We start from the raw sequence: 27564 nt of genomic DNA on the forward strand, positions 1-27564 counted from the left end.
AAAATGGAAACCCGAGGCCCTATAAAGTATATATAAAAAGTAATGAAGGGATAAGTTGGCTGTGACCGTACATTTTATATTCTTGTAACTTGCAAGAATCAAAACCTGTGAAAATACCTTCAGATGTTGAGAAACTTTATTTAAAAAATTTCGCGAAAGAATTTAACATTCATTATTGGAAGAAATTTTATTCGCGTCAGCTAAAATTATATGAAAACACCGTCAAATGAGGTATATATTTGTATGTGATATCAAGTCGACCGAAGAGGCTGGAAGACGTCAACCAAAGGATCAGAATTGATAATATTAGGGATATGAGATTTATATCAAGTTATAGAGCAATTCCGTTCTAATTCAGCGCTAAACCAAATAATTTTTAAGAAAACTTCTCCTTTTAATTTCACTAACTCCATTTTTTAAATTTTCAAACCACCTGTGATCTTCTTAATTTTCGGTTTAGTTATGGCACTTTACACGTTTTGGATTAATGACGTTTTATGGGCGTGTCAGTGATCCGATTCCGCCTATCTACGAACTCATCCTCAATTTCAAATGTCAAGGAACGCATATACCGCGAAGTTACAGCTGGTACTGGCGGACGGACGGACTGACAGGCAGTCATTCGGATTTCATCTCGTCTTGTCATCATGACCCGATATCTATCTCGATTAGTTTTAGGTGATAAAAACAACCGTGAGGTGAACAAAACTATTATACTACGTAGTAACATGTTGTAGGAGTATAACAATGACCAGGGTGGCGAGTTAAGTCGATTTAGCCATGTCTAGTATCTCCGTTTGTGAGATATCGAACTGAAAATTTGCACACGTCTATTTCTCTTCAAGAAGCTGCTCGAGTGGAACTGACCGATCAAAACCAAATGGATCTGTCATTGTGGCAAGAATGCACATGCACATACATCGTATTAAAATCGAACTCTTTATTACTGAACATTCGTAGAAATGTATTTTATACACACAATGTATGCAAATACCCAGCAGTAAGTAGCGCTGTCTTAAGTTTCTGAAACAATATATATGTATATGTATCAATCTGCCGTCTTAAATTCGTCACTTCAGTCACCTGTGGTTGGTACCTCATTAAAGTAGATTCTTACTGTCCAAACTCTATTTGGTTATGCTAGTTTATCATCCTAATGTTAGGTGTTTGTTCGATTCTCCAAGGTTTGACTATTGATCAAGAAAGTAATAAAATAAGATATTTGCATTATATGCTCCCGACGATAAAGCGATTTTAGAAATTTTATTTTAGGCTGGAGTATTATACAAAATAATTTTCAAAGTGTCATAACTTTTAATATGAGGTTAACACGGTCAGTTTTACCTTACATCCATCCACATGTGTATAAATATTTCAGGCTTAGCAGCGGCAATAAGTAGTCGGATGAGATTGCAAGTGTTAACGCAGTGTCCGTTTTAAGCCATAAATTCCGCTGCAACCTGCTGTTAAGGCAATTATGTTTTTTATATCATGAACTGTTTTTGTTGTTTGTTCTCCACCGTTTGTGTAAAATTAGTACAGTTATTGTTGACAAAATACAAGAAAAAATGCTTTTGACTACAAACTGTTGGCGGTCAGCTTCTGCAATTTTCTCGACGCGCGCACATATTTTACAACCTAATCAAGTAGTTAAGACGGAAGATCCGTAAGCAATTTGTAAGAAGTCCCTTATTGATAATGCAAAATATGTATTTTTTTTATTAAAAGTGCATATATTGTATGTGTATTTAGTTGCACCAATTCATTTCTGATAGAAAGAAAAGTAAGGAAAGAGTATGAAGAACTATTTAACATTTTTATTCTCTTGCAACATGTAGCTACAGAGTATAATAGTTTTGTTCACCTAAAGGTTGTATGTATCATCTAAAACTAATCGAGATAGATATAGATATATGTATATAGGGTCAACTTTATATACAAAAATTACGTATAGCGTTGTTTGTCCGCGATGGACTCCTAAACTACTGAACCGATTTTAGATTTGATTTGCGCACCATGTGCAATTTGATCCAAATTAAAAGATATGATAGCTTACTTCTCAATTTATAATCGTAATATTATTTTATTGCAAATTATTTTCTGCTGAACAAGGCAGTTTTTTTTCTTGGACGCACCAGGTGGGAACGGTAAGACATTTTTAATTTCCTCGATTCCCGCCAAACTAGGATCGCATCAGAAAATCGCATTGGCCGTTGCATTATCAGGCATAAGTCTACTTTGCTAGATAGTGGGCGAACGGAACATTCAACATTCAAACTACCATTGGACATTCAAAATAAACCAAATGCAATATGAAACGAAAAGAAAGAAAAAGAATAGTGGAATAGCTGCAGTTTTGCGGACGAGTTCAATTATTAGGTTGTCAAATATCTCCCTTCCGCCTTTTTGAATTTTGAATTTCGCGGCTATGTTTATACTCGTATCGCTCGTATCTGGCAATACTATTCATCTTTGAAAGGTCTTGACATAACCTACAAAATGACGCTATGCATGATTAGTTTGGATATCGCGTTCAACAGTTATAGACGCATATGGAGTTCACTAACGCCGAAATTCGCGCTATTTTAAAGTTTTCCTTCGCTAAAGGCAAATCCGCTAGAGGAACGTTCCGTGAGATTAATGTTGTTTTGGGGGAAGGTATTCTATCACTTCGAACTGCGGAGGAATGGTTTCGACGATTCTGAGCGGTTGAAAACGACACCATGGATAAGCCAGCCGGCGGAAGACCTGTGACGACGAATACCGATCAAATCATGGAAAACATTGAGTTAGACCGGCATGTGGCATCTCGTGACATAGCCCAGAAGATGGAAGTTACTCACCATCCAGCAGAAAGCTGAATACACAAAAAAGCTTGATGTTTGGGTGCCGCATGATTTGACGCAAATAAACCTTCTGGACCGAATAAACGCCCGCGACATGCTGCTGAAACGGAACGAACTTGACCCATTTTTGAAGCGGATAGTGACTCTCGATGAAAAATGGATCACATACGACAATATCCAGCGAAAACGGTCGTGGTCGAAGGCCATTGAATCGTCCCAAACAGTGGCCAAGCCGGAATGGACGGCCAGGAAGGTTTTGCTGTGTATTTAGTGGGATTGGAAGGGAATCATCCACTATGAGCTGCTCCCTTATGGCCAGACGCTTAATTCTACCATCTACTACGAACAACAGGACCGCTTGAAGCAGGCGATCGACTAGAAGCGTCCAGAATTGGCCAACAGGAAGGCTGTAGTGTTCCACCAAGACAACGCCAGACCACACACTTCGTTGATGACTCGTCTGAAACTACGGGAGCTCGGATGGCAGGTTTTATCGCATACACCATATAGCTCGGACACAGCGCCAAGTGATTACCACCTGTTCCGGTCTATGGAGAACGCCGTTGTTGGCGTAAAGTTGAACTCAAAAGAGGCTTGTTAAAAGTAGCTGTCCGAGTTCTTCGCAAATAAGGAGGGGAGTATTATGAGTTATCGAATGAAACGGTGCATATTTGAACTAAATCCGATCAATATCGTGAGGGAGATATCTGACAACCTTAAATAATTTGGGATGAGTGCATAAATATTTACTCGAAGCTTTGCAAAGAACTATGTAAGATCTAATCGTCAATGATATAATTTTCTGTGGTCTTACTTTTGTCTGGAGATTTCCGACAGACCTTACCGGTTATATCTCACTCTACTTTCGCGGATGAGATTAATGCATGTTTGAAACAATCATTCATATGGCGAAGTGTTGAAACACTTCGATTGACCATAAACATGCGCGTACAACTGCGTAATGATTCATCCATCTGCACAAATATTTTCCGAAAAATTACTAGATATTGCAAACGGTAAAATAGAAATGCAACCAAACACGCCAGACAATTTATGCACTGTTCTTCAGAGAAAAAATGAATTGATTCAGAGTACACAGAGTAATTACTTGAATCATAACTGGCTCAGTGAGCGGTCTATTTTGGAAGCCAAAAATGTTGCTGTTGACGAAATTAACTTCCGGATACAACAATTGTTACCAGGCGATCTGATGTCTGTTAAATCAATTGATACTGTTCTTAATGAAAATGAGAGTATAAATTTTCCAATTGCATTTCTGAATTCACTAGATACCATATACCGGAAATACCACCACATAATCTTCGATAAAAGATTGGTTCACCTATTATTCTCCTGCATAATTTGAATCCAAGTCGATTATGCAATGGTACGCGTTTGGCTATCAAAAAGAACACCGGAAATATTCGTAAAGCAACTGGAAAGTTTGAAGAAGAAATAGTCCTGTTGTCACGTATTCTAATGATACCATCGGACTCTACGATACCCTTCAGGAGGCTACAGTTTTCTGTTCGTTTAGCTTTTGCAATGACGATAAATAAATCTCAAGGCCAAACAATGCCCATTTGTGGTTTGAATTTGGAAAATCCATGATTTTCTCATGTTGCATGTTCATGTGTAGGAAAACCGTTGAATCTATTTGTATTAGCTAAAGACGGATTAACCAAATATTTGTGCACCAATTAGTGCTAAATTAAATTGAGATTAAAAGTATTGATAATTCTAAATATTGCATAGTATTGTTAAAGATTTAAAACTATCTGCCCTACCTACCTCATTTATAAGCTTAAGTGCCACATGTTATTTATTAACAACTTTGTAATATACTCATTTGTTACGAATTTAAATAGAAAAATAAATAAATTTTAAAATGTATTATTTTGTAAAATATCAACTGTATGAAAATTTTGTTCAATCGTGTTCCCTTTCAAATTCCAATACAGAGGATTCTTATACCAGCTTTAACGTTTCCGCCTTCGTTCGTACATATTAATTTCATTGTATTAAGGGGTAACGGTAGTAGAAATATATATATATACATTTGTATTTATTCTGTCGCAATGTGTATCGTCCAAAACGACGAAAAACAAATTCTGATAAATTTTGAGCTACTGATAATAATATTAACTTTTTAATATAATTTCTCTACAAGAATAAGTTTTCATTTGCACTACAAACTAATTTATTTAAATGCATTTACCAGCCAAGGAGAACAAAACAATATTCCACAATATAATCAAAAAATACACTAGCCCCTTCTTAATATGTATCAATTTTAAGAGCTCAAACTTTACCAGAAATTGTTTTCGTCATTTCGAATATATCTTTTATTTCTCATGATTTTTGTTTCTCTAGTCGTCATAAAATTGTTACTTGTCGTCATAAATTACGTTAAGACTTTTTCTCAAGTATAATTGAGTAATTTTTGAAGTTATCCTAATATAAACAATATATTTAATATAACCATTTTGATTATGTTCACTTATATGTATTTTGTAAATTAAAAAATAAATAAGCAATGAGTTAGTGTTCAGGTTTCAGCCTTTTTTCAACAATTTTTTTTTCATACAAAAAATGAAATATTTTATTAGTATTTTTTATTGTTACAAACACAATGAAATTCTGAAATTTTTGGAAAAAAAATTTTAAACTCGGCCATTGCGATTCCATTCCCGGTGACCCTCTCGAAAAAAAGATGCGCCCGCGTTGGCAGGATAACTCTTTACAGAATCATCTAAATGAAAATTATGTGCTTTAGTTAAAACCTTAACTTAGATTTCTTCTATTTTACGACACAAAAAAAATGAAAATTCAGTATTTTTCGCACACATTAAAAAAAAAGTTAAGATAGAAAAAAAAATTTCGCAACATTTTAACATAGTTTATCAAAAAAAATCCTTCATCCAAGTCTTTAATAATTGTTCTCAAAATCTTGCCAACTGATAACCGTTTAAAGACGGCACACTTAGCCTAGCTAGCCTCAACCCCACAAGTTCTCAGGGCTATTTCCGAAATTATTACTCAGATCTAAGTACTTGAAAATTAAGAACAATATTCCGGAGATTTTGTCGAATTTGATAAGAAAATAAAAAAATTGTCTTTTTTGAAACCCGTAAAGCCATGTAACACCTTAATTGAATTGATGAACAATATGACAAATAGAAAAAACTTATCGGTGGGAAATATTTTTCGGATAAAAGAATCGCGCCAATACCCAAAATAATATAACATGCTGATATGTAATGGCATTTTGAATACCAATTTGTAAAACAGTCAATTTCTTACAAAACTATAAGTTTTCCAAATTATTTATAATGATATTTTTTCATTGAATTATAAAGTTCAAAGGAAAAAAGTGCCTTAGTTAATCAAAATTTAACCGTTAATATCTCTTAAACGGTTAGGCTTGCGAAAAAATCGTTGGGACATTTTTATAGAATCTTCCATTTCCTACAAAACCTGTGAAACGTGATATTTTTTCAAGTAGCTGGAGGTGAGATTTGAGTTTTTCTATCTGAAAATAAGAAATAAATAGAAGACTGGAAGGGCGGAAGACCTTCCCGTTACAATTATGAGCTCATACTTGGAGAAAATTTCTCTTTTATATTTACCCACCCTACTAAGGAACTAGAAGAAACTTTTAGAAGACTATTTTACTTTTTACACCAAACCGCATTATGTATATTTTTCTATGAATTCAAATTCCAAATATCGGAGAAACGGTTAGTGCTATGTTTTTTTTTTCGGAACTGTTAGGATTCGTAATGATGGACTAAGCGATATTAGCAAATTTATGGTCCGAAGCCGCAGAGCGCATTTAAGAAGCTGGGGCACTATAAAGAATCCTAAAATTAAGTCTAAGCAAAGTGGCGGCTACGTTATCTGGATTAGTTTTGGTTGTTGCAATCGTTAGGTGAATAAAACTATAATAATCTTGTACAAAATTTTTGTAGAGTATAATCAAAAATAAGATTTATTTTATGTCCATGGACTTAAAACATTAAAAAATCCAAATTCCAATAGTTGGATACTGGTTGCGGATTTGGTCTGTGTTCTCCCATTTTCAAACATCATGTATTAGATTGTATCTTCCAAACTTCAAACTTTACACAAAGTAATACTTTAGTTGGTTAGAAATTTCCATATTATCCGTTTAACTCGTTTCATTATTTTGCTTTTCAACGCCTCTAAAAATGTAGAACAACGGAAATGAAAATGTACCACTGTACTACTTTAGAATATTAAAGATCGCTTCAGTGCCCTTGAAGGAAATAGTCAAACACAGTGGCCATATTGTAAACTCGAAAAAGGAGTACATCCCTTCAATTCAGGAATTAATTAATACATCAGCTGTAAAGCACTTGAGAGGACAGCAGAGAATAATACCAACAACTGTCGGTGTCATAAACCGATACTTAAGCTGGTCATAAAGCGTTTAAGTTAAGCCTCATGGAAATTAAATAAATTGCCTGATTATGATTATTTTACAGCTTTTCACTCCGTTATGCTTTGAAAACAATGCCGAATATAACAAAAAGAAGACAAAATAAGAATTTGCCAAAAGCCGGCATTACTGGATGTGTTGGCGAAGGAGTAATAGGCGAAAGAATAATATCGAGGGTGAATAATACAGACTGTGATAAACAAATGCAGTACAAGGGTCAGGATGGGGCATACGAGTACATACAAGTATTATACCAATTCCGTTTGCAAGGCAACACTTTAGGGCACTCGACGACACGCATCCATTAAAATTGTTTACTTATTCGCCACTAGGGAACAATCTGCTTTATGAAAGGATGAAGTTAAGAGTTTACTGACCTCTATTTGGGTACAAGTTTAAATACTTGAAATTCGTGTGGGCGTCAGCTCCTTTTTTGTTCTCCGTTGTTGTTCAATTAAGTAATTGATTTAAGCTATTAATGCTTTTGACCGTTAACCCCCCAGCTAATGCTATGCCTCCGAAGCTTTGCTGATTTTGTATTCTCTGAAACTTTGCTTTGTTTTAAGTTTTCATAAAATATTCAAACAAAATGAGTTCTTTGTGTGGAGCTGTCGTTTGCCTGTGGCCAACTCTTTGGCTTGCTGGCAAACGCACTTCCGCCTCCGCTTAAGTATATCAATTCAGCGAGCGAAACATTCAAAGCGACGCGCTCACTTATAGACATACCGACATCTTTTTAAAATTTAACCTTTCAGCGAATGGCTCTGTCACCAGATTTTCGGCACCATCGCCACCACACTGTGGTCAAGTTGCAAAAAATAGATAATTAATGTCAAGTGGTATATAATAAAAAAATTGTAGTTGCATTTAATATTTTACTCAGGTCTCAATTGTATTTACATGGCATGTATGACCACTGTACTCTTCAAATCACTGTTATTAATTTAAGTTTTTTATTTACAAATTTTGTTGTTGATTATTAAATATAATTAATATTTACTTAATTCACTGTAAACAAAATAGAACCAACCGAACTCCGCTATCATACTACGAGTTGACAATTGCATGGTCCCTCTGGTTAATGGTTAAAAATCTTATCGGTTGCCAGTTGTAGAAGTTACTTCGAAGCATACGAAGTATAGTACAATCTTCTCAACACTCTCTTTAAATGTCTAGACTTTCAGACTCCCCTTGGATTTCGCACACTCTTCTATTGTAGACACATGAAATCCAATTAAAAAAGTTTTCCAGTTTGCAAAGTGGCACTTTAAGTAAAATTCCATTCTTGAAAAACCCAAGCACTTAATTTAATTCCCTTTTTTATAACAATTAAATCGTAAGATTGAAAAGGCAGATTGTATAACTTTAGATAAAAGTTAAAAATCTTAGAAAAATGCTAATCATAAGTATAAATATATTCAGCCTTATCATAAACTTTCCCATGAGAAAATTTACAAATTTGTGGTTCTTTTAATCATGAGGTTTCCATGAAAAAATCACTTATTTTCGAAAATGTTCACTAATCGTAAATGAACTTTTTTCACGCGAATCCAATAAATTTGTTCACAAAAACCGCAGTTAGAAACAACTGTAAATATAATGTTAGCAAACTTGATTAACTATTTACTTCATTTGAAAAACGTTTTTATATGAATTAAGGCCTACTATCGAAATCGATTTCGGAATATTGCTCAATGTGAGCCATTCAAGTTGTTCTTAATCCATTATTCACTCAAATATATCAATAGAACATCCGAAAATTGTTATCTCCATCAGCTAAAACCGATTTGATCAAGAAAGTTATGTACGATATATAGTATAACTAGAAACACGCGTTTAAGCTAAAACAGTCGGATAATTGGCTCTATGAGTTTACAAAATTTTTTTCACACGAAGTTCGTGATACGAATTTTTCATTCGCGTGAAAATGAAAATACATGCGAATGATTAATTCACGCGAAGTTTACGATAAGGCTATTTAAAAGAACATTTCACTTTATTTTATTTTAAAAAGGTTATTGTTTATAGTAACAGCTGAATGTTATAGATATTTGATCATTATTTGTATCATAAACGTTTCTGTAACCACTGTGCGATTTATGATGAAGTCCACCACTCCTCGGCAGACGCTCGTTGCGCACGTTGACTGCGTTGAAGTGAAGTATTTCTTTGTGAACAATGGGAAATTCATTAGGCGTAAAGGCACTTACCATAAAACACTAAGCCGGGCGAGACCACAGCGCATGCCGGCGAATTTCACAACCCAATCCTTTTATTTTGTCAAAATGTCCCTTATATTATATTATTTACTTTTTTCACATTGCATTTTTTTTCTACCATTTTCACTTTGTGGTTATGTAGAAGTTTATAAGCTATTAATTCGTCGTCAGTCAAAACATCCCCCGGTAAATAACACCCCCATACAAACGGTACTTAGCATATTACTCATGTACTCTTAAATTTATATGAAAATGCGGTTGTCGGACATATGGTGGCGACATTGTACGATATACTAAACAAAATTTGGGTTAACACTGTTTCTGGCATTCATATTTGCTGATGGAATTATTAAATTGAATCCATGACTCTATGCCTTACATATTATATATCTATCTCCATACTTACTGCCATTTGTATGTATGGATCCAAATGTATATACCATACTGAATCAACAGTCTTAAACCATAATTCGATCAGAAGGACTACGAAATATGTGTATAGATATGTATATGTATGTATGTGCCTATATATTGTAAGATGTACTAAACCGATAATGAGTTATTCTCTTTCACTCGCCTGCGCAATCAAATCACTTTGCATTCAACATGTTTATCTGTTTGTTGAAGATTTGCTTCGACTACTTTCCCTGGGCCCCAACGGTGTTTCCCATACACATTTATACATACGTAGTATTTGTACATTTATATCTATTTTTTACTTTTAAATAAATTTTTTTATTTTATTTATTTTTATTTTTTTTTTGTCGATTGCTGTTTTGTTTCGGGCTCATACGCATAGATCCATGATTCGTCACCTGTGACGATCTTATAAACGTCTTTTGAAGCACCGCGATTGTATTTTTTCAGCATTTCTTTACACCAATCCACACGAGCCTTTTTTTGACCGATTGTCAAATTGTGCGGGATCCAACGAGAACAAACCTTTTTTACGGCCAGGTGTTCATGCAATATCGAATGTATGCTGGTGGGAGAAATGCATAGGCATGCCTCTGTCTGAAGGTATGTTACATGACGGTCTTGCATTATCACTTCACGTACGGCATCGATGTTTTCTGGCACAACGGCAGTTTTTGGACGACCTTCACGGTATTCGTCTTTGAGCGAGCGTCGGCCACGATTGAATTCGTTGTACCAGTTTTTCACAGTGCTATAGGATGGTGCTTCATAGCCATACAAAGATTTTAGTTCATCGATGCACTCTTGTCGTGATAATCCACGTCGAAAGTTGTGAAAAATGATCGCACGAAAATGTTCACGAGTTAATTCCATTTTTTGGCCGAGATGAATTTTTTAATTCCCTGTAAATAAAACAATTCACGATTAAACGACAAAACGTTCTGAGTGATGTTATGCTAAAAAATGTCAAACTTTCCAATGGAAATGTCAGATTGCACCTGGCAACACTTAGTGTTGCCCTAGGCCAGAATATATATAGCAGCCCTCGTACAAGTCCATACTATTCCACGGCAATATCTCAATTGTTTCTAAAATTAATCCACCGAATCGGGGTTATTTAAAGTTATTACCGCAATATTATATGTTATAGGTAAATATAATCAATAATCAATATATACTTAGTTGTATATAACAGATTGAACTGAAAGTACGAGCCCTTATTCTTATTCGTAATATTAAATTAATATTAATATTAATTACTTATGCACATAATATACATTACATATTGTATTATACATATATAAAGTATGGTCGCGGAGTTATAAATCAATTTTGTCTTTACAGCCTCCATTTGCCTTTAGCTCTTGCCACCAAACACAACACCATTACTCCGTCACTCCAACAAGGACCTCTTTTTCCACACACTACCACTCCCACAACCATACGCACGCCAACAAACAAATATTCCCAGCGGATCTGCACAAAATGATGGATCGCATCCCATCATTATCGCTATCAGGCATATCGCTCGCGCATCCACTCTCGTTATCCACAACAGGACAGCAACTGCAAAACCATCTTAATTCAGCATCGGCGGTCACATCGTCAACTAGTACAGGTGGGCACCATCACCAGCATCATCATCATCATCACCATTTGGGTCAATTAGCCGCGGTTGTTCATCAACAGCAGCAACAACAGTTGCAACAGCAACAGCAGCAACAACAACAGCATCATCACCAACAAGCCCATCTACAAGCACATCACAACAATCATCATCTAAGCCATCACCAGCTTTCATTGAATTCAGCATCCTCGACAAGCCACTCACCAACATCTAGCAACTCAGCGTCTGCATCGCTGCACCATCATCACACCTCACTACTGGCGTCACACTCGGGCATTCACACCTCTCCAACTTCGTTGTCACACCATCCACACAGCAGCAGCAGCAATAACCACTCCGCATCGTCATCCACGTCGCTTTTACTTCATCAGTCAGCCTCAGCTTCGTCGTCGGCTGGTTCGGCGGGATCAGGCAGCTCAGTGAGCTCAGGTGGTGGTTCTGTAGGAGTTTCAAGTTCGTCCGCACATCAGCTGCAACACCACAGCTCAGCAGCGTTGCATAGTCAGCATCAAAATTCGCTGCACCATACCACCCACCATCACACGCACAGTCACATAAACGCGCACGTAACCGCCGTTTCGTCACCCGCTAACGCAACGAATTCAGCCAGTACCGCATCTGTAATGGCCGCCGCCGCTGCACACCTGCACCACAATGCGCAGGCGACTTCGCCGATGACAAATCTACATCAAAACATGGGTGGCCTGATGAATAGTGGCAGTAGCGCCAGGTAATTACGCCATCCACATACATATGTATATATGTAAATCTAAAAATGTCTATTCACTTACACACAGATCACACATACATATATACACAAATTCCGATTTCTGTTGATGTTTGACGTTGTGCAATAATTAGGATTTCCCCATCTTAAGCGAGTGTTTTGGGCACCACTCTGAAAATAAGGACGTGCGCTTTGTCATAAGAAGAAAAGAGAGAGGGGTGATGGGTTGGCGGTCAGTGACCAGTCAGCCAAAAAAAAAAAGAAACTCGATATATTTTTCTTTACTCCTAAAATAAACTGTCAAAGTTACGTAATTTTTTCTGGTTATAGACTGGCCTAACAGCTAAAGTACTCTAAGAGCAACTATTGTTCTGAAAATTTCGTGATGCTTGCGGCACTAATACTTTGGTTATTATCTGGTATTACAGGTATTTTTCTTTGCTCCCAGAATAAATTGTCAAAGTTACATATTTTTTCGGGTTCTAGACCGACCTAAACGCTTTTTTATAGTATAGTAGGGGGAAGCATCGAAAGGCGGAGTGTGGAACTTTAATCCGCTTAACTTAACCTACTCCCAACACAAGACTCTCCCACGGAACCACCGGCTAAGTATTACTTCTTGGGAGGGACAAGACATTTAAGTCTCCTCTATCGCGCCGACTGACGGACGCCTAGTCTGTTGAAAAAATCTCAATTTGGTCATTATGAATGCTGACGCTTCGCTGACAGCTTTCCATTTATCAGTCGACTGACACATGAGTGTCGTTAAATTATCGACCGTAAAACTACCCCGAGTATGGTTTTTAGCTTGTCCCTTATATTCGAAAATCGAAGGCAATAAAATAATACATGTTCAAAGTCTTCTATATACTCTGTACACGTCGGACAGTTCGGACTAATGTCATTGTGGAATCTGAAGAGGTGGCTTCTAAAGCATCCATGTCCACTAAGTATTCGGGTCAGATGGTAATCTAGGTCCCCATGTCGTCTGTCTACCCACGAGTGGATGTCCGGTATAAGTCGATGGGTCCAGCGACCTTTGGATGAGGGACTCCACCGCTCCTGCCAAATTTTAGTGCTCTTGTTTCTTTCTTCTGGCCTTGCCGATACTGTTTTAGGCGTTGATAACTGATATAAACGCTCGAGTTCATCTCCCTGCCGATGCTGGCTAATTTCAGCAGCGTTTGATATAGTCCGGCACTTATTACACGAATTGCACTGCAATTATTTGTTTAGCATATGCTTTCATATCCATTGCCTGTATCCATACAGGTGCCGCATACAGGATTACGGAACTCATTGCTTTCGCTATTAAGAAACGCCGGCTGGAACGCACAAAGTCTCTATTGGTCATCATTCTCGATAGGGCATTATAAATTTTGTTTGCCTTCGCGAAATAATACTCCAGGTATTCTTTAAATTTTAATTTGGAATCCAATATTACTAACAGATACTTCAGTTGCGGCTGCGAAGTAATCTCGCACTCCCCTATGGTGAGCTCTATTCGTTCTTCTATCTTCCTAGTGCTTATGAGTAAAACTTTTGTTTTTTCCTCCGCCAGTTTCAGACTCATAGAAGAGAGCCATTGGCGTAGGCCATTTAAGCACTCTTTATATTTATTTTTCAGATCGGCTAATCATCCGCATAAGCTACTAGTTCACGTCTGCTGGTTGCTGTCTTCTTAGCAGCCCGTCATACATAAGGTTCCATAATAGTGATCCTTGGGGTACTCCACTCGCGATAGAGTAGCTCTCATTGTTATCATTGTCGAGTTGACATCCAGGGTAATCAGCGCGCAGTGCTTTTTTGTACCACCTTTCCATCTTTTGCCACTTACTACACATTTCGCAGTATCAACGACTTCTCGTAGTGCGTCTACAGTGGATCTCTTTCTTATAAAGCCGTATTGTCTCTCTGATAATCCGCCGGCTTTCTGGATTGCTAACTCCAAGCGGTTTCGTATTATATTTTTGTACACTTTAAGTCGGTACGATGAAGGTTCTTTAGGTGGTTTCTTTGGTTTTGGGAGCAGAACCAGACGCTGTACTTTCCATGAGTCGGAGAATACCTCTTCTTTTATACAAGCGTTGTATATTTTAGCGAATACTTGAGGTTTTGAGCTTATGGCTTCCTTCAGAGCTCTGTTTGGTATGCCATCCAATCCAGGCGATTTGGTGTTTTTGATTTTCTTTGCTATTGCCAATAGTTCGTCTTCCATGACTAACGGGGCTGACTCTGCAGCCTCGTTTCGTCGCTTGGCATATGAAATACGGTCATGCTTCGGGAATAATGGTTCGACGACTTTTCCCATAAAAGAGGCATCTTTAGGTTGCTGCTGCTTGTTTTTAAATCTGGACGTACAGATTTTGTAAGCAGTATCCCAAGGGTCAATGTTTGCTTCCTCGCATAGCTTCTCAAAACATGATTTTTTGCTTCGTCTAATTGCCGACTTAAGAGGCTTCTTGTGGCTTTTAAATTCTGCCCTAAGGCGATTTTCGTTCGTTTCTCGTTTCGGTCTAGCTGAGTGGCAAAGCTTTCTCAGCGTGGAATTTCTTCATTCCACCAATATACAGTCCGCCGCTTGTTGTGATGCGACGTTCTACAATTGTTGCATCGTATGCTGCGATCAGTTATTTTCGCACTGCCGATACCAATTGGGCGGCGCCGTCACCTGATGCCTTTGATGCACTCCAGACTAGCTCAAACAGGTCTGGTTCGAACTCTTGTTGCTTCCAGCTTCGCTTTCGGCAGGTGTTTCTGCTAAGAAGTTCCTGCTTTCGGAGGTACGAAATTTGTGCTATAATTGCCATTTGATCACTGTTTTTTCCTTTAGGCGGCGTTCTCATTATTTTGGAAATCCTTCGGAAAGGATTACCCGGTGTTCGCCCCATACTATTTTCAGAGGCCATACCTCTGTGGAAAAAAAATAGTCTGGGAATACCCGTCGCTGTATATGTTCAGTCCCTAGCCTTAATCCTTAACTAAAAACAAAATGGTTGGCAATGCCAGAACAGAACAGAAAAAGGCAACAGGTGATACTTGTGTTTTCTATGGTTGGCAATGCACAAACCAAAAGGAAAAACGAAAACACGAAGAGGGAAACAGCTGATCGATCAAAGTAACAACGGCGGGAAAATACAATTAACTGCACGCTGTTCTAAGGGCAAAAATTAAATTTATTTTGCAAATTGGCGCGGAAAAAAGACGAAAAGGTATGTGCGAATGATTATATATAAATATAAATCAAAGCGTACTTATCTAATCCCATAGGTCTGATGTTCAATCCTCCCGGAACGTCCCACACAAAAACTTATTTTTTTAATATAAAAAACTTGAAATTTACTAAGAAATTTCGGGAACACAATAAAACACTCTACTTCACACGCTAGTTGCTCTGTAACTCTCTAGACGCTTAGGTACTTAAAGAGCATATGTTGTTCCGAAATTTCAGTGGTTCTTGGTTCTATTATTCAAACTTTGGTAATTGTCTGGGTAAGACGGGTCCTATGATATATTATCATAAGGTGTATATAATCTGTTCATTGAATTTATCATAAGTGTTTAAATTCATATTTTAAGCTTCGCTGACAAAACTATAAGCTCACTATATTCTAATTATTGTACACATGTCCATTCCCCCTCTTAACAAATTTTAAAATTGAGTTCAGCACTGTTAAACTTTAAAAGTCTAGAGTTTTAGCGATATCTGCAGACGGGCGACAACCTAGTACATTTCCGGGTTAAGTGAAGTTCTGCAAAGCACTTACCTACAACAAATTAGCAGCCACCAATAATAAAATAACTATTCAAATAAATTATTTTCTCCACCTCGCCGCTCTTCCCATAGTATATTCATCAATATATGGTTTTTTATAAACTTTGCTTGTAACGTTCTCACCTCCTCCTTTTGCAGCGACGTCTTCTTTAGTTTAATGATACAAAATACAACGAAACGTCAAAACGAGGAACACATCAAAAGGCCAATGAATGCATTCATGGTTTGGTCTCGACTCCAGCGGCGAAAAATTGCACAGGATAATCCGAAAATGCATAACTCCGAAATATCGAAACGTTTAGGTAAGCACAATTATGATAATTAACAAATAATATTTATAGAAAAATATGCAAACAAAGAATTACAAATCACATCAGAAACATTATATATAATATATACTATAAGTGTGTGTACACAGCCAAATGAAGTACAGAGCAGTATTCAAGTAAACGACGTGTGTAGGGTTGAACATTTACAAATAATTTTTTTCAAAAGAATGCACAGAACGTATGGAACTCCTTTAAACAAAAAAAAATTGGATTTATTTCAACTCTCAACGGAAATAATACTGAAATGAATCTTTAGAAACGCAGTGGTAAAAGGGTTTCCCATGGTGATGGCAACATGAGCACAAGTCCAATTACGCTTAAAAACAATGAATAAGGCGCAAAAACGTTCACTGGCCCAGTGCACTTAGAACGAAGTACTCATAACAATGAATTGAACGAAACAAATGAATTTCCCACACAAATGTGTGCTTATAAATACAAACAAGTGTATGAAATAAGATGGGTTATGAATATTAAGCTCATACGAGCCACGAGCCCCTCGCAACTACAACGTTTGCAGGGAAATTCTTTACGACTGGAGTTGCTTCAACTCTCAACTCGAAATCTGACCGCATACCATGGTACTCACAACCGCTGTTGACCTTTGCAAGCACCCTTAGTTGAGGCGGTCTATAGATTGACGTGATTACAAGCATGTTGCGCCATTGATACGAGTTCTGAGTCATTGTGTTCATGTGTGAAGCAAATATTTCGGAAAGCTCTTGTATATATTGGGCGCGAGAAAATTAAAGCTGTGGGCATTTTTTTTTTTTTTTGAATTTAATACTTCACCTTATTGTTATTTTCGTTTTTAATTTGTATTATTGTATTGTTGATTTTTGAACTGCGAAGGTCGTATGGGGGTGTGGAAAAATGTATATGTATATTAATCTTTTGCTTTTGACCTCTAAAAATTGTATGAAGGCCTAGGAAAATATATGTTTGCATCAATAAAAGTAGCTCATTGCGGGAGAATTGCAGTTCAATTGATTTTTTAGGTTTTGGAAGTATCTGATTGTTGACCAGCGCTTGCAGAAGTCTCGGTAGGTACATAGGTCGAACACAAAGCTACTACAGAGTTTCGAATTGCTTCCAATTGGGTGAAATTAGGATGCCACCTTGCAAGCTCATCGGCTCTGCTGTTTTTGACGATACTGAACGATACTTGATGCTGTTGTTAGTGAAGTTTTTTGACAAGCTTTCAACTCAAAGCCAGTATATCCTCTCTACTATCATAGAGCTGATGCACACCTCTCTATCAAATGCACTCAGTTCAGGGAAAGTTTTCGGAGAAGAATCTTCTTCCTGCACTCCCTTTTAACAGCGAACCACCTCTACGAGTCGTAGTGAACAGTTATCTGCTTGAAGATCAGTTTTCATCCGTTCATCAAAGGGGCTTTCTTTCAAGCTTGCCTTCAACAAGAGTTGATTGAAGTTTTTTTGTCGTAAAAGTTTCAAGTTGTCTTCCTAAAGTTCCTATAGAATTCAGTATTTGGACCTATTCTTTCCACCTTAAAACCAATACACCTGTGATCAGAGGATCTTCATCCTCTGGAGGTAGATCACTCGAACACGCTGCTTTGTCGTCCTCACCGCCGCTCGGCAATCTCATATCCAACTCAAGAGTACTTCCATCCTATTCAGACTTCAGAATAGTCTGCGAGTGACCGCAGCTTGCTTTTGTCTTTGCTGATATGCGACGGTCCGACTTCAACTTCCTTCCTGCCATTACTTGCTTTCTATTTGCATTTTTAAAGTTACCTGAAGTCCCCGAACCTCCCATGGACCTAGCAGAAGCTCCATTTCTGGTGCTGGCAATCCCGCATGGACCCACAGCCTTACTTAGATTTCCCGTCAGCTGACTTCTGCTCACTGGCTTACCATCCTAGACTGGGGATAACGACGCTTTCAAAACGTAACTTTCCCACTGACTTTCGTGAATTATTATTTCGTCGCCGCAGGCAGTGCCGCAAACGGGAACTCAGAGCCGCTACCAAGGTAGCAAGGTTATCTCTTATGAAGCTAAAACGAGGGTTGACAGACACAATTATGGATCAATGCGTTCAGGCCTAAACTTACCATATCAATTCAATGGTGACTTCTTACGGTTTTAACGGACCGAAATGACGGACATGAAATCATTGTCAAGTCGAAACCGAGGTCAAAGGTCCATTGGCTGCTTTTTTGGTTCGTGAAAACCGCAGGTCACTTACAGTTACCCACGAAGCACCGCATGGAGATGACCTACCTTACATCCCAATCCGTTAAACCCTGCTGAAATTGTCTCATATTTCTATATACTGTTAAATGCGCGCTGTGTGTCGGAAAATAAAATTTGTAATTCCTGAATAAATTAAAATAAACCGATGTAAATATATGTATGTAGTAGGTATCTTTCAAAAGAATACCTCTTACACTCTCAAATTTTTCTACTTGAGCTTAACTTTAATGGGGTTTATTTTAGTTTCTCACACAATTTACATAGAAAAATTATTTTTATTTTTTTAATTTATATATAATTAGATTTGATTAAGTTTAAAGCTTAAAATTGAGTTTTTAATTTTTATTAAGCTCTGTGCATTGCACTCACAGATGAACTATTTTAAAGGTTTAGCTATGGGCGTGGCTGCTTCTTAATGAGTTGGAGTTTCGATAATAGCTATTACTAAATTCATTTGTTATATTTTGTATCATAAAAAACATGTGTAAAATGTGAAAAAAAATATTGTTTTCTTTAATGGTCAGTAGCGCCAGAATATACTTCCTCCTTATTTACTAATAATAACATACTTCAATCGATAAGACTAAAATGGTATGTACTACTGTGATCAAAATGAAAGGTGAATTTTGTCCATTTCATCTCCTTCAAAGTAATCCCCTCTTGCTGCAATACATTTATGCCAACGAATTTTCCAGCCATCAAAGCACTTGGAAAAATCCTCAGAGCCTTCTTCGATTCAGCTTTTATACCGTCAAAACGGTGTCCTCGAAGGGGTCAGAAGTTACACGAAGGTAAATAAGGGGAATGCGGTGGTTGCGGCACGGAAAATATGGAAATGTGGCGAAATGATCACGGATAACCAATGCAGTATGAGATGATGCATTATCGTACCTCTTTTTTCAAAAAAATCGGAAATAGTAAAAATTGAAGAATTCACTTTTAGAGCCTCACAAAACGACGCGTATCTCAAATAATAATGAATATTTTGACGTGAAATTTAGCAAAGATGTCACTAATAGTACTACCAACTTACAGAAAAAGTAGTACGAGTGCTATATATTTTCTGGCCTAATAATGAAAATAGGAATATTTATCAACGAAAATGGATTTATTGTTTTTCAAAATACACCTCCAAAACATGGTTTTTGAATGCTTCAACAGCATCTTCTGGCGACGAAAATCGTTGACCACGCATTATTTTCTTGATGTGTGGGAATAAAAAGAAGTCATTAGTTGCCAAGTCAGGCTGTGTGGCGAATAACCCATAATTTGACGTTTTGGCCGGTCAAAAAGGCGTGGTTTGAGCCGATGTGTGAGAGCATTGTCATGGTGCACAATGATTCGTCTTCGTTTTTCGAATTTCTCCGAAGACTTCAGGCAAACAAATGGTGGTACTACCAATTATTTTTTTAATTCAGATAAAACAATTCACCGATTGAAAAACACGCGTTTCCAATGGAAATGTCAGATTATAACACTGTGTTGCCCTACATATATAGCAGCCTCCGTATAAATAAAAAAATTCACCTTTCAATTTGATCACAGTAGTATATTGGTGCAAAGTAAGATTGCCGATATTTAGAGATACCAGTAAAGTATATTGGGTGTCAAAATACCATGTCGTCAATGCATTAATAATTTGAAGGTGATCCAAAACTCTCTTTCTCTTACATTAAAGTAAAAACTCTTGACTAAAAAATACATTTACTATTAAGTTTTAAATAAGGCATTCCTTGTGACCACAGAACATCTACTTGAAACATGATGTTTAAACTGTTCCTAAATACATATTGAATTTTATATTTGGTAGATAATATACATATTTTTACATATTAAGCAATACATAAGCTTCTTTAAGGTTTTCCCATTTTGGTATTTTTTGCTTATCTCTGTTAGGACAGATCCAAGTTAGCTTCCAATAACTATGCTAATCTCAATGGTGTCTTTAGTGCCTTACGTCTAAGGTAAATTCATTCAAATTTATACACCTGTCAATGAGAATGTTCGCTTAAAACCACAAAAATCTATTTAAATTAAGCTCGAGTATCGCTGTCAAAACTTACAAAACTTATTCTATCTGTATTTTGACAACGCTTCGCTGGTGGCAGTAGCGTTGGTGCAGACGAGCAACAATGACAACGCGAAGACGAAGCCGATCACTTAAGCGAATACACTCGTTTGCATATTTAATAAAGTGCAAATGAAACAGTCAAAGGCGATGACTTGGCAAAGACACTGAGCGAAAGCTAAACATTGAGCTGCTTAAGGCTTTGCGCCTATTGTTATGCTAAGATGTAGCATATTGTTACTGGGGAAGTTTAGACTGTGATTTGGGCGTTGCGCCCTTTGCGCAGGATGACTGAACGGCGAATGGCACGTGCCGTTCACACAGTATCGTTGATGTGTGTGATTGAAATTGAATTATTTTTGTCAAGCAAGTGGAGTGGTGGTTGGGAATTGCGTAGGTATGTGTGAAGCTGTGCGAAATTGTATATTGGCTGGCGTTGACACACGCCGTTTATTTTCAATTCTCTGCGAGACCTGCAAGTTGAGCCCAATGTCGATTGCGATGCAGGAGATTAGCTTTACGTAATCATTTAACTATGCAACTGGTTAAGTGGATGAGGGAGTATACTTGATGAGTTGGCAGCTTTTGATTTTGTTGCCACTATAACATTAACTAATTCACCCACCCCGTTCAAATAAACAAACCACCATCCGTCCGCCCACCAGACAGTTGAGGGTCGAGTGATTTCAAATAGTTTATGTATTCGTTGTGTCATTGTTTGACAGCGCGTTAATGTCAGTTGTGACAACTCGCCGGCGGCGAATAATGCGGTGTGCTTGTGATGACACTCGTCTCTGGTGGTTTAGGTAATTATTAGATTTCAAAGTGAGCGCGTGAGCGCGTTGTTATTGCAATCAGTGTTACATTTTGGTAGATATTTGAGGTGATTACTTTCGTTATAGGATTGTGTGTAATCGTGCAACTGTGGGTAACGCTTATCGACCAAAAGCTTAAACAACGGACGGATCAGGCCACGTATCTCAGCAAAAGCCGATTCGAAGAGTACCAAAACTGTCTATCTTTTTTTTAGATTTATAACTTGGAAAACCTTAATGTACTAAAAAATAATAGTTTTAAGTAGTTGTATACAAACTGAGCCTCAAGAGAGTAGAGTAGCAGAAAATAAAAATATTTTCTCGTACACTCTAAACAGCTATTTGTGGTTCGAAAACTTGACGTATTATTTTTATTATAATTGCTACGAAAATTATTATCAAATTCGCTTAGCGCTTTCTTATTAGAACTTATATATACCTACCTATAGGAACAAATATTGTAAATACATATATGCACATTATCGAAAGCTCTAAATAAAGTATTTTAGTAATTTTAGTAAAAGAGAGTGTAATAAATATACCTTTATTTCAATTCCCATATTCCACTTTTTTTTGTAACCGTTAACTCGAAATCATTGAAATACGGCAATTGCTCCAAAGTACTTTCCACTCATTTGAGCATTAAAAAGCATGCACGGCTCGACAGATGAAAATGAACACGGATCCATTAGAGACTTGTCTGAAAAACTTTGCAACAGAAAACTGGAAAACAATGCAAATTAATTACGAATGAATTGTTGCGAAGTTGAGCAAAAGGAAACGCCTTTTTGAGAACACTTGCTCATTAACCCATTACTTACTTGTGAGTCTGGAATACAATAAGAATACCAGAACAAAGCAAAAAAACAAACATTAATAATTTAAAAGCAGAACATACATATATACATATGTATAGTAGATATGATTAAAATCATTTACATACATATCTACATTTTCAATATGTATGGTCGGATATAAATTTCACACCAACCGATATTTCCGCTTTTGGAAGCCACAATATTTAATTTCCTAATCAGTGCAACACAAAAGAATATTTCAATTATGATATTTTGAAAGAATTGATGAACCTGATTCCCCAAAAATGCCTAACAAACATCCGTTTGAAATGTAACAACTTCAATTTAAAATATACAAACCGCTCGACTACTATTTGTATGAGTTTTCAGCTCTCCTGCCCAACCCACAAACACATTGCATAGTTGACGTGTGTTCTGCCTTTCACTTCACCCACTTCACTCTACTTGCTCAATTCAATTTCGAGTTCGTTATTTCATTTCCGTAAAGTGAAAACAGGGAAAGGACAAACAATGACAAAGTACAATCGAAAGAATGGGAATCGCGCCCATTGTTAGAGAGCGCAGTCGAAACAGTCGTTGCTCTATTATGTTGGCACCCAGTGTAAGTCGACAATAGAAAGAGACAACTAGAGCACGTGAGTGCTTGCCTCCGAAACATGTGAGGGGAGCGCTCGTATGCAGCCAGAATAGCAGGTTAGTGAGAGAATTGATATTTACAAAATTGAAAAGAAATGAAAAAATAACAAAGGCAGCACACTGAAACGTCGTCTGCGGCAGACAAGGAGCGAACGAAAAATATTTCAATGCGTTTAATATTTCTGCTGTGAGAAGTTGTCGTGGCATACTTTTAGGCGCATATGCTCGAACATATAGTCGATTACAACTACTCCGATTTGCGTATGAATGTATTTCGGTACATCAACAACATTTTTTTTAATATCATCCACATACTTGAATAAATCTACCGATTTTTAGAAGTTTACTTTTAGTAGCCAATTTTCTTGTGACTATTCGAGTAGACCACATACTTTTTTAAGAATTTACTTTCGCACGCATGTACTTACATATATTTTCATACTTTGTATTCACACACCAACTTTTTCCGTGATTTTGGGTAAAACCATTATGTCAATTGACAGTGGCCTAATATTTTCTGTCAGTTGCAGAGTGCATTTGTTTGTTTGCATTTATTGTTGGAGGCCATTGTCAAAATTGTAAAATAAGTAAAGCTGGTTTAGATGCGAAAAATGAAAGAGAGGGAGCAACAAATAAACATGTTTGAACATATGTACATATGTATGTACTTTATGAAAATGTGAGATTATTTCGTTTTGAAAATATTACAGGTAATCACGGTAAAAGCGAGTTTTTCATTGAAATTCAGCCCATCATACTTATGTAAACACTGCGTTGTGGATCAGTATTTTATGAAATTCGCAAACTTTACTTAGGTTCATTAGATATCTCTTGATCACTATATTGTAGTCAAAATTTAAGTAAACGTTTGGACAAAATGTTTGAATTTTTGATTGATTCAACTGATCCTAAGATATTGTGTATTTTAATTTGGGTTCATTTAGACAAGATTTAGATTGAAAATATGCTCTTGAGTTATATTAAATCTTGTTTTAGGACAAAAACTAAGACTTCAGAGGACGTTTACCAACAAAAATCAACTTGGAAAATATATAACACACTAAATACAAAAGATCAACACTCAAAAATTTTCAAAATAGAATAACTTTAGTAAAAAGTACTATTTGTAGTTGTATCGCTATTAGTGAAATAACTCGTAAATTTTCTGGTGTAATCTGCAAAGTTATATCTTTATCTGGGAGTGAGTCATCTGTATTATTTGAGAGGTTCTACATTTGATGAATTAATTGTGATGATCCCATTGTTATTCGATAAATTATATTTGAGTAAGACCTCTTTGAAGAAGATACTCCACATTATGGACGACGATTACACTGTGAAAATTCAATTATTTTTACAATAACGGTTTTTTGCTGCTCCTGAAATTTTATCTTTTTTCGAGTTGTGACTCTTTTATATATAATGTGCGATATATAAAAAAATATTCCTTAATGTACACTTTGTAATTTCAATATTCCGTACTAAAGCGTACTTTGTAGGTAAAAACTTTTAGCGAATTAAAAAGTGTGTAACGAACACATAAAAGCTATTAGAAGGCTGCGTCCGAGTACGACTAGTGTCGTCAGATTGAATTGCAAAAGCAGCAATGGAAATATCAAAGCTGTCATTCAATGCTTTTGTAAGCAATATGCCAAGTCAAGGGTTGCGAATGATAGTAGTTGTAGAGAATTGAGGTTGGGATATCTGCACTCTTGTATACCAAAAATCTTTAAAAGTATTGGGAACAAATACCTATGCGAGTGAGTTTTTGCGTACGGACAAATTTACTTACTTTCATAAACGAATAAAATATAGTTGCTGATACATACATATATGCAGGGGCGGATCCAGAGAATAATTTTGGGGAGGGAACTATACATATAATTTGGTACTTGCATCTCAAAGTCCGTTTCTTCGCGGAGTGTCACTTATGATGGAAATAATGTATAAACTAAACTAAACTATTGAACCAACTTGAAGGAAGAGTTTATATTTCAGTAATGGTCAAAACAATTCAGAAACAAACCAGTAAGGAAGGGCTAAGTTCGGGTGTAATCGAACATTTTATACTCTTGTCACTTACAAGAATCCCAGCCGGCTTAATATCTTCAGGTGTTGGCAATATTGGAAAATGTAGCGAAAGGGTTTAACTTTATTGTTCGACGAAATCGTGAATGGATTACAATATAATTGGCGATATATGGAGCCTAAAAGAAGTATTGACCCCATTCAACCAATTGTTAACATTCAGACATACTATTATCAGGAAAGTATGCTCTCCAAATTGCAACTATATATCTCATACAATTACCGATACTTTTGATAAAGAGTCAACTATTGACACCGTTGTCCAGAAAATTCGGTTCCTAAAGGCTTGACTTCATATTCATCATTCATGCAAATTGGTGCTTACTTTGTATACTGGAATGTGAAAGAGTCAAATTGTGTTATATGGTAAGTAGCCATGGATGTAGTCCGATTTCCCCCATCTTTGCTCTGTAATGCCAAAGGAATGTTATGTACCGATTTGGTTGATATCGGTCGAGTAGGTCCCGACATACGGATTTTCACCTAAGTGAGGGCGGTGCAACACCCATTGTCCAAATTTGACACCGGTTCCTTTAAAACCCTTTCGAACCATTGGGGAAAGAGCAGTATTATAATCCGATTTCGCTTATTTTCACACTATCGTTAGAGGAGTTAAAAATATTTATCCTGTATAAATGTATTTCTTCGTTTGGAAGATATATACATTAAATTTATTCGTGGCGGGGTCACGCCCACGTTTTGAAAAATTTCAAAACAAAAAAAAAAGATCTAAGATCAAAACATATCCGAAGCATTGCACACATTGAACAATACTACAAGATTTAAACGCCGACGAACATGCCTGAACTTTGGTGGCGTTGGTTATTTGCAGCGGCAAAAGACAGTCGATGAATAAATGTTTATATATGTTATATGATAAAAACAAGTTTTGAATTTTTTTTTTCAATTATAGCTAGTGTTAAAAAAAAATGTTAAGTTTGCGCGCGGTCGCTATTTTTTTTTAGGTTCTCATACGTTAACATAGGAATTTCAAAACTAAAATTTCACCAACAATTTTCGTTTCAAAAATATCCAAATTTATCAATCCAACTATCCCCGTTTTCTGATCAATTTATTCAAAATTTCCGAAAGTTTTTTATTTTGTAGAAATACGTATGAAAAAGTTGAATGCTACAATATTTGTTTTTCAAATACGATTCACGTAAGATATTAATTACATCAAAGCTGTGACACTTCCGGAAAGTGAAGCTTAGAAAAGTTTCATCATGATAGTTGAAAATTTCCAAAGTAAGTATAAATCACCATGAAGAAATTGTCCAAAATTGCTAACAAACTTTCGGATTCTAAAAACAAATATGAGTATCAAGTCAGACAATCTCCATAATCATCTGGATACATTTCTTCATAATTTAGGATATTATACTGAGAAACAAGTAAAGCAGTTTAAGCAAGAACTAAAAAATATGGAAGAAAGTTATCAAGGTTGATGGGACTGTCTCATGATGGAATATTACTTCTGGCGCTTAAAAATATTGTTAACTGGAAAATTGTAAAAGGTAAACTTTATACAAGGCACTTTATATAAATATAAGTTATACGAGAGCAAATCTTACAAAATTATTGATGGTATCATAAATTGTGAGCACAAATATATCCAAACGATTTTGGACAACAAAAGCACTGTAGACCAGTGTAATATAATTTAATTATGTATGTACATCTTAGCCACCGCAAGGCGAGGCCTTTATCTTCTAGTACATATACAGTTGAAATTCCTTAACTCGAACTCTTGAATTGGCAATAGAAGTCAAATTCCATACAAATTTCTTTCTATAAATACAACGTATAAATTGGCACGAGATTCTTTAAGTCGCATGTTTCGCGGAAATTCCACTTTGTAAAAAACTGTCGCCGAGCATATTTATGCCTTCATACTTGTATGTTACTATTACAGATTATATTGAGGTGGACAATGTGATATGTTCAGCCGGATTTATAACCCAACGAATATGACTTCTAGCGCCATGAAAAATAATGAGGATTCTGAAGAAGAAACTATTCCACCTTCATCCAAAAAGATGTAACGCATTCTTTTATAATTTTAAATTCCAGTTTATATACGAATATAAAACAACTGAATCATCACAAAGCAAAAATAGATTAGAATCTTTTCTAATGAAAAAAAGAAGCAAAAAATATATGTATGTTCAGCAAAAATTACAGAAAACATGTTTTATTGTACATACGAGTGTACGAAAATCTTTATGCGAAGTGAATAAATAAAACCGTGTATAAATCTATATTTTCAGCTTTTTGAAAAATTTTAATGACAACTTCTATAACTCGAGGTCTCTCTAAATCGTACTTTTTTGTGGATTATGGTGATTCGAATTAGGGAATTTCAACTGTATATGTATATAAGTTCGTGTAGGTGACTTACAAAATCACTTGCAATAACGAGCTAAAGCCTGCTCGTACGTAGAAAGCGATTAGAATATAGAACAATAGCTAACGATCCATTCAACCGTCAAAATAAACAAGGCAACGTGAATTGA

General features: G+C 36.3%; 1 protein-coding gene across 2 annotated transcripts in view; it reads left to right on the plus strand.

Annotated features, from left to right (window-relative positions):
- LOC126762296 (SOX domain-containing protein dichaete) overlaps positions 1 to 27564 on the plus strand; it is a 74095-nt gene that overhangs the window by 17032 nt on the left and 29499 nt on the right. For both annotated transcript variants that reach the window (XM_050478969.1, XM_050478971.1), the window contains 2 exons: positions 11289 to 12301; positions 16212 to 16375. In XM_050478969.1, the coding sequence (XP_050334926.1) occupies positions 11430 to 12301; positions 16212 to 16375 (1036 nt within the window). In that variant the 5' untranslated portion in view covers positions 11289 to 11429. The remainder of the gene's footprint in view (positions 1 to 11288; positions 12302 to 16211; positions 16376 to 27564) is intronic.

Source organism: Bactrocera neohumeralis, chromosome 6 (assembly GCF_024586455.1).
Source record: "Bactrocera neohumeralis isolate Rockhampton chromosome 6, APGP_CSIRO_Bneo_wtdbg2-racon-allhic-juicebox.fasta_v2, whole genome shotgun sequence".
Taxonomy (NCBI): domain Eukaryota; kingdom Metazoa; phylum Arthropoda; class Insecta; order Diptera; family Tephritidae; genus Bactrocera; species Bactrocera neohumeralis.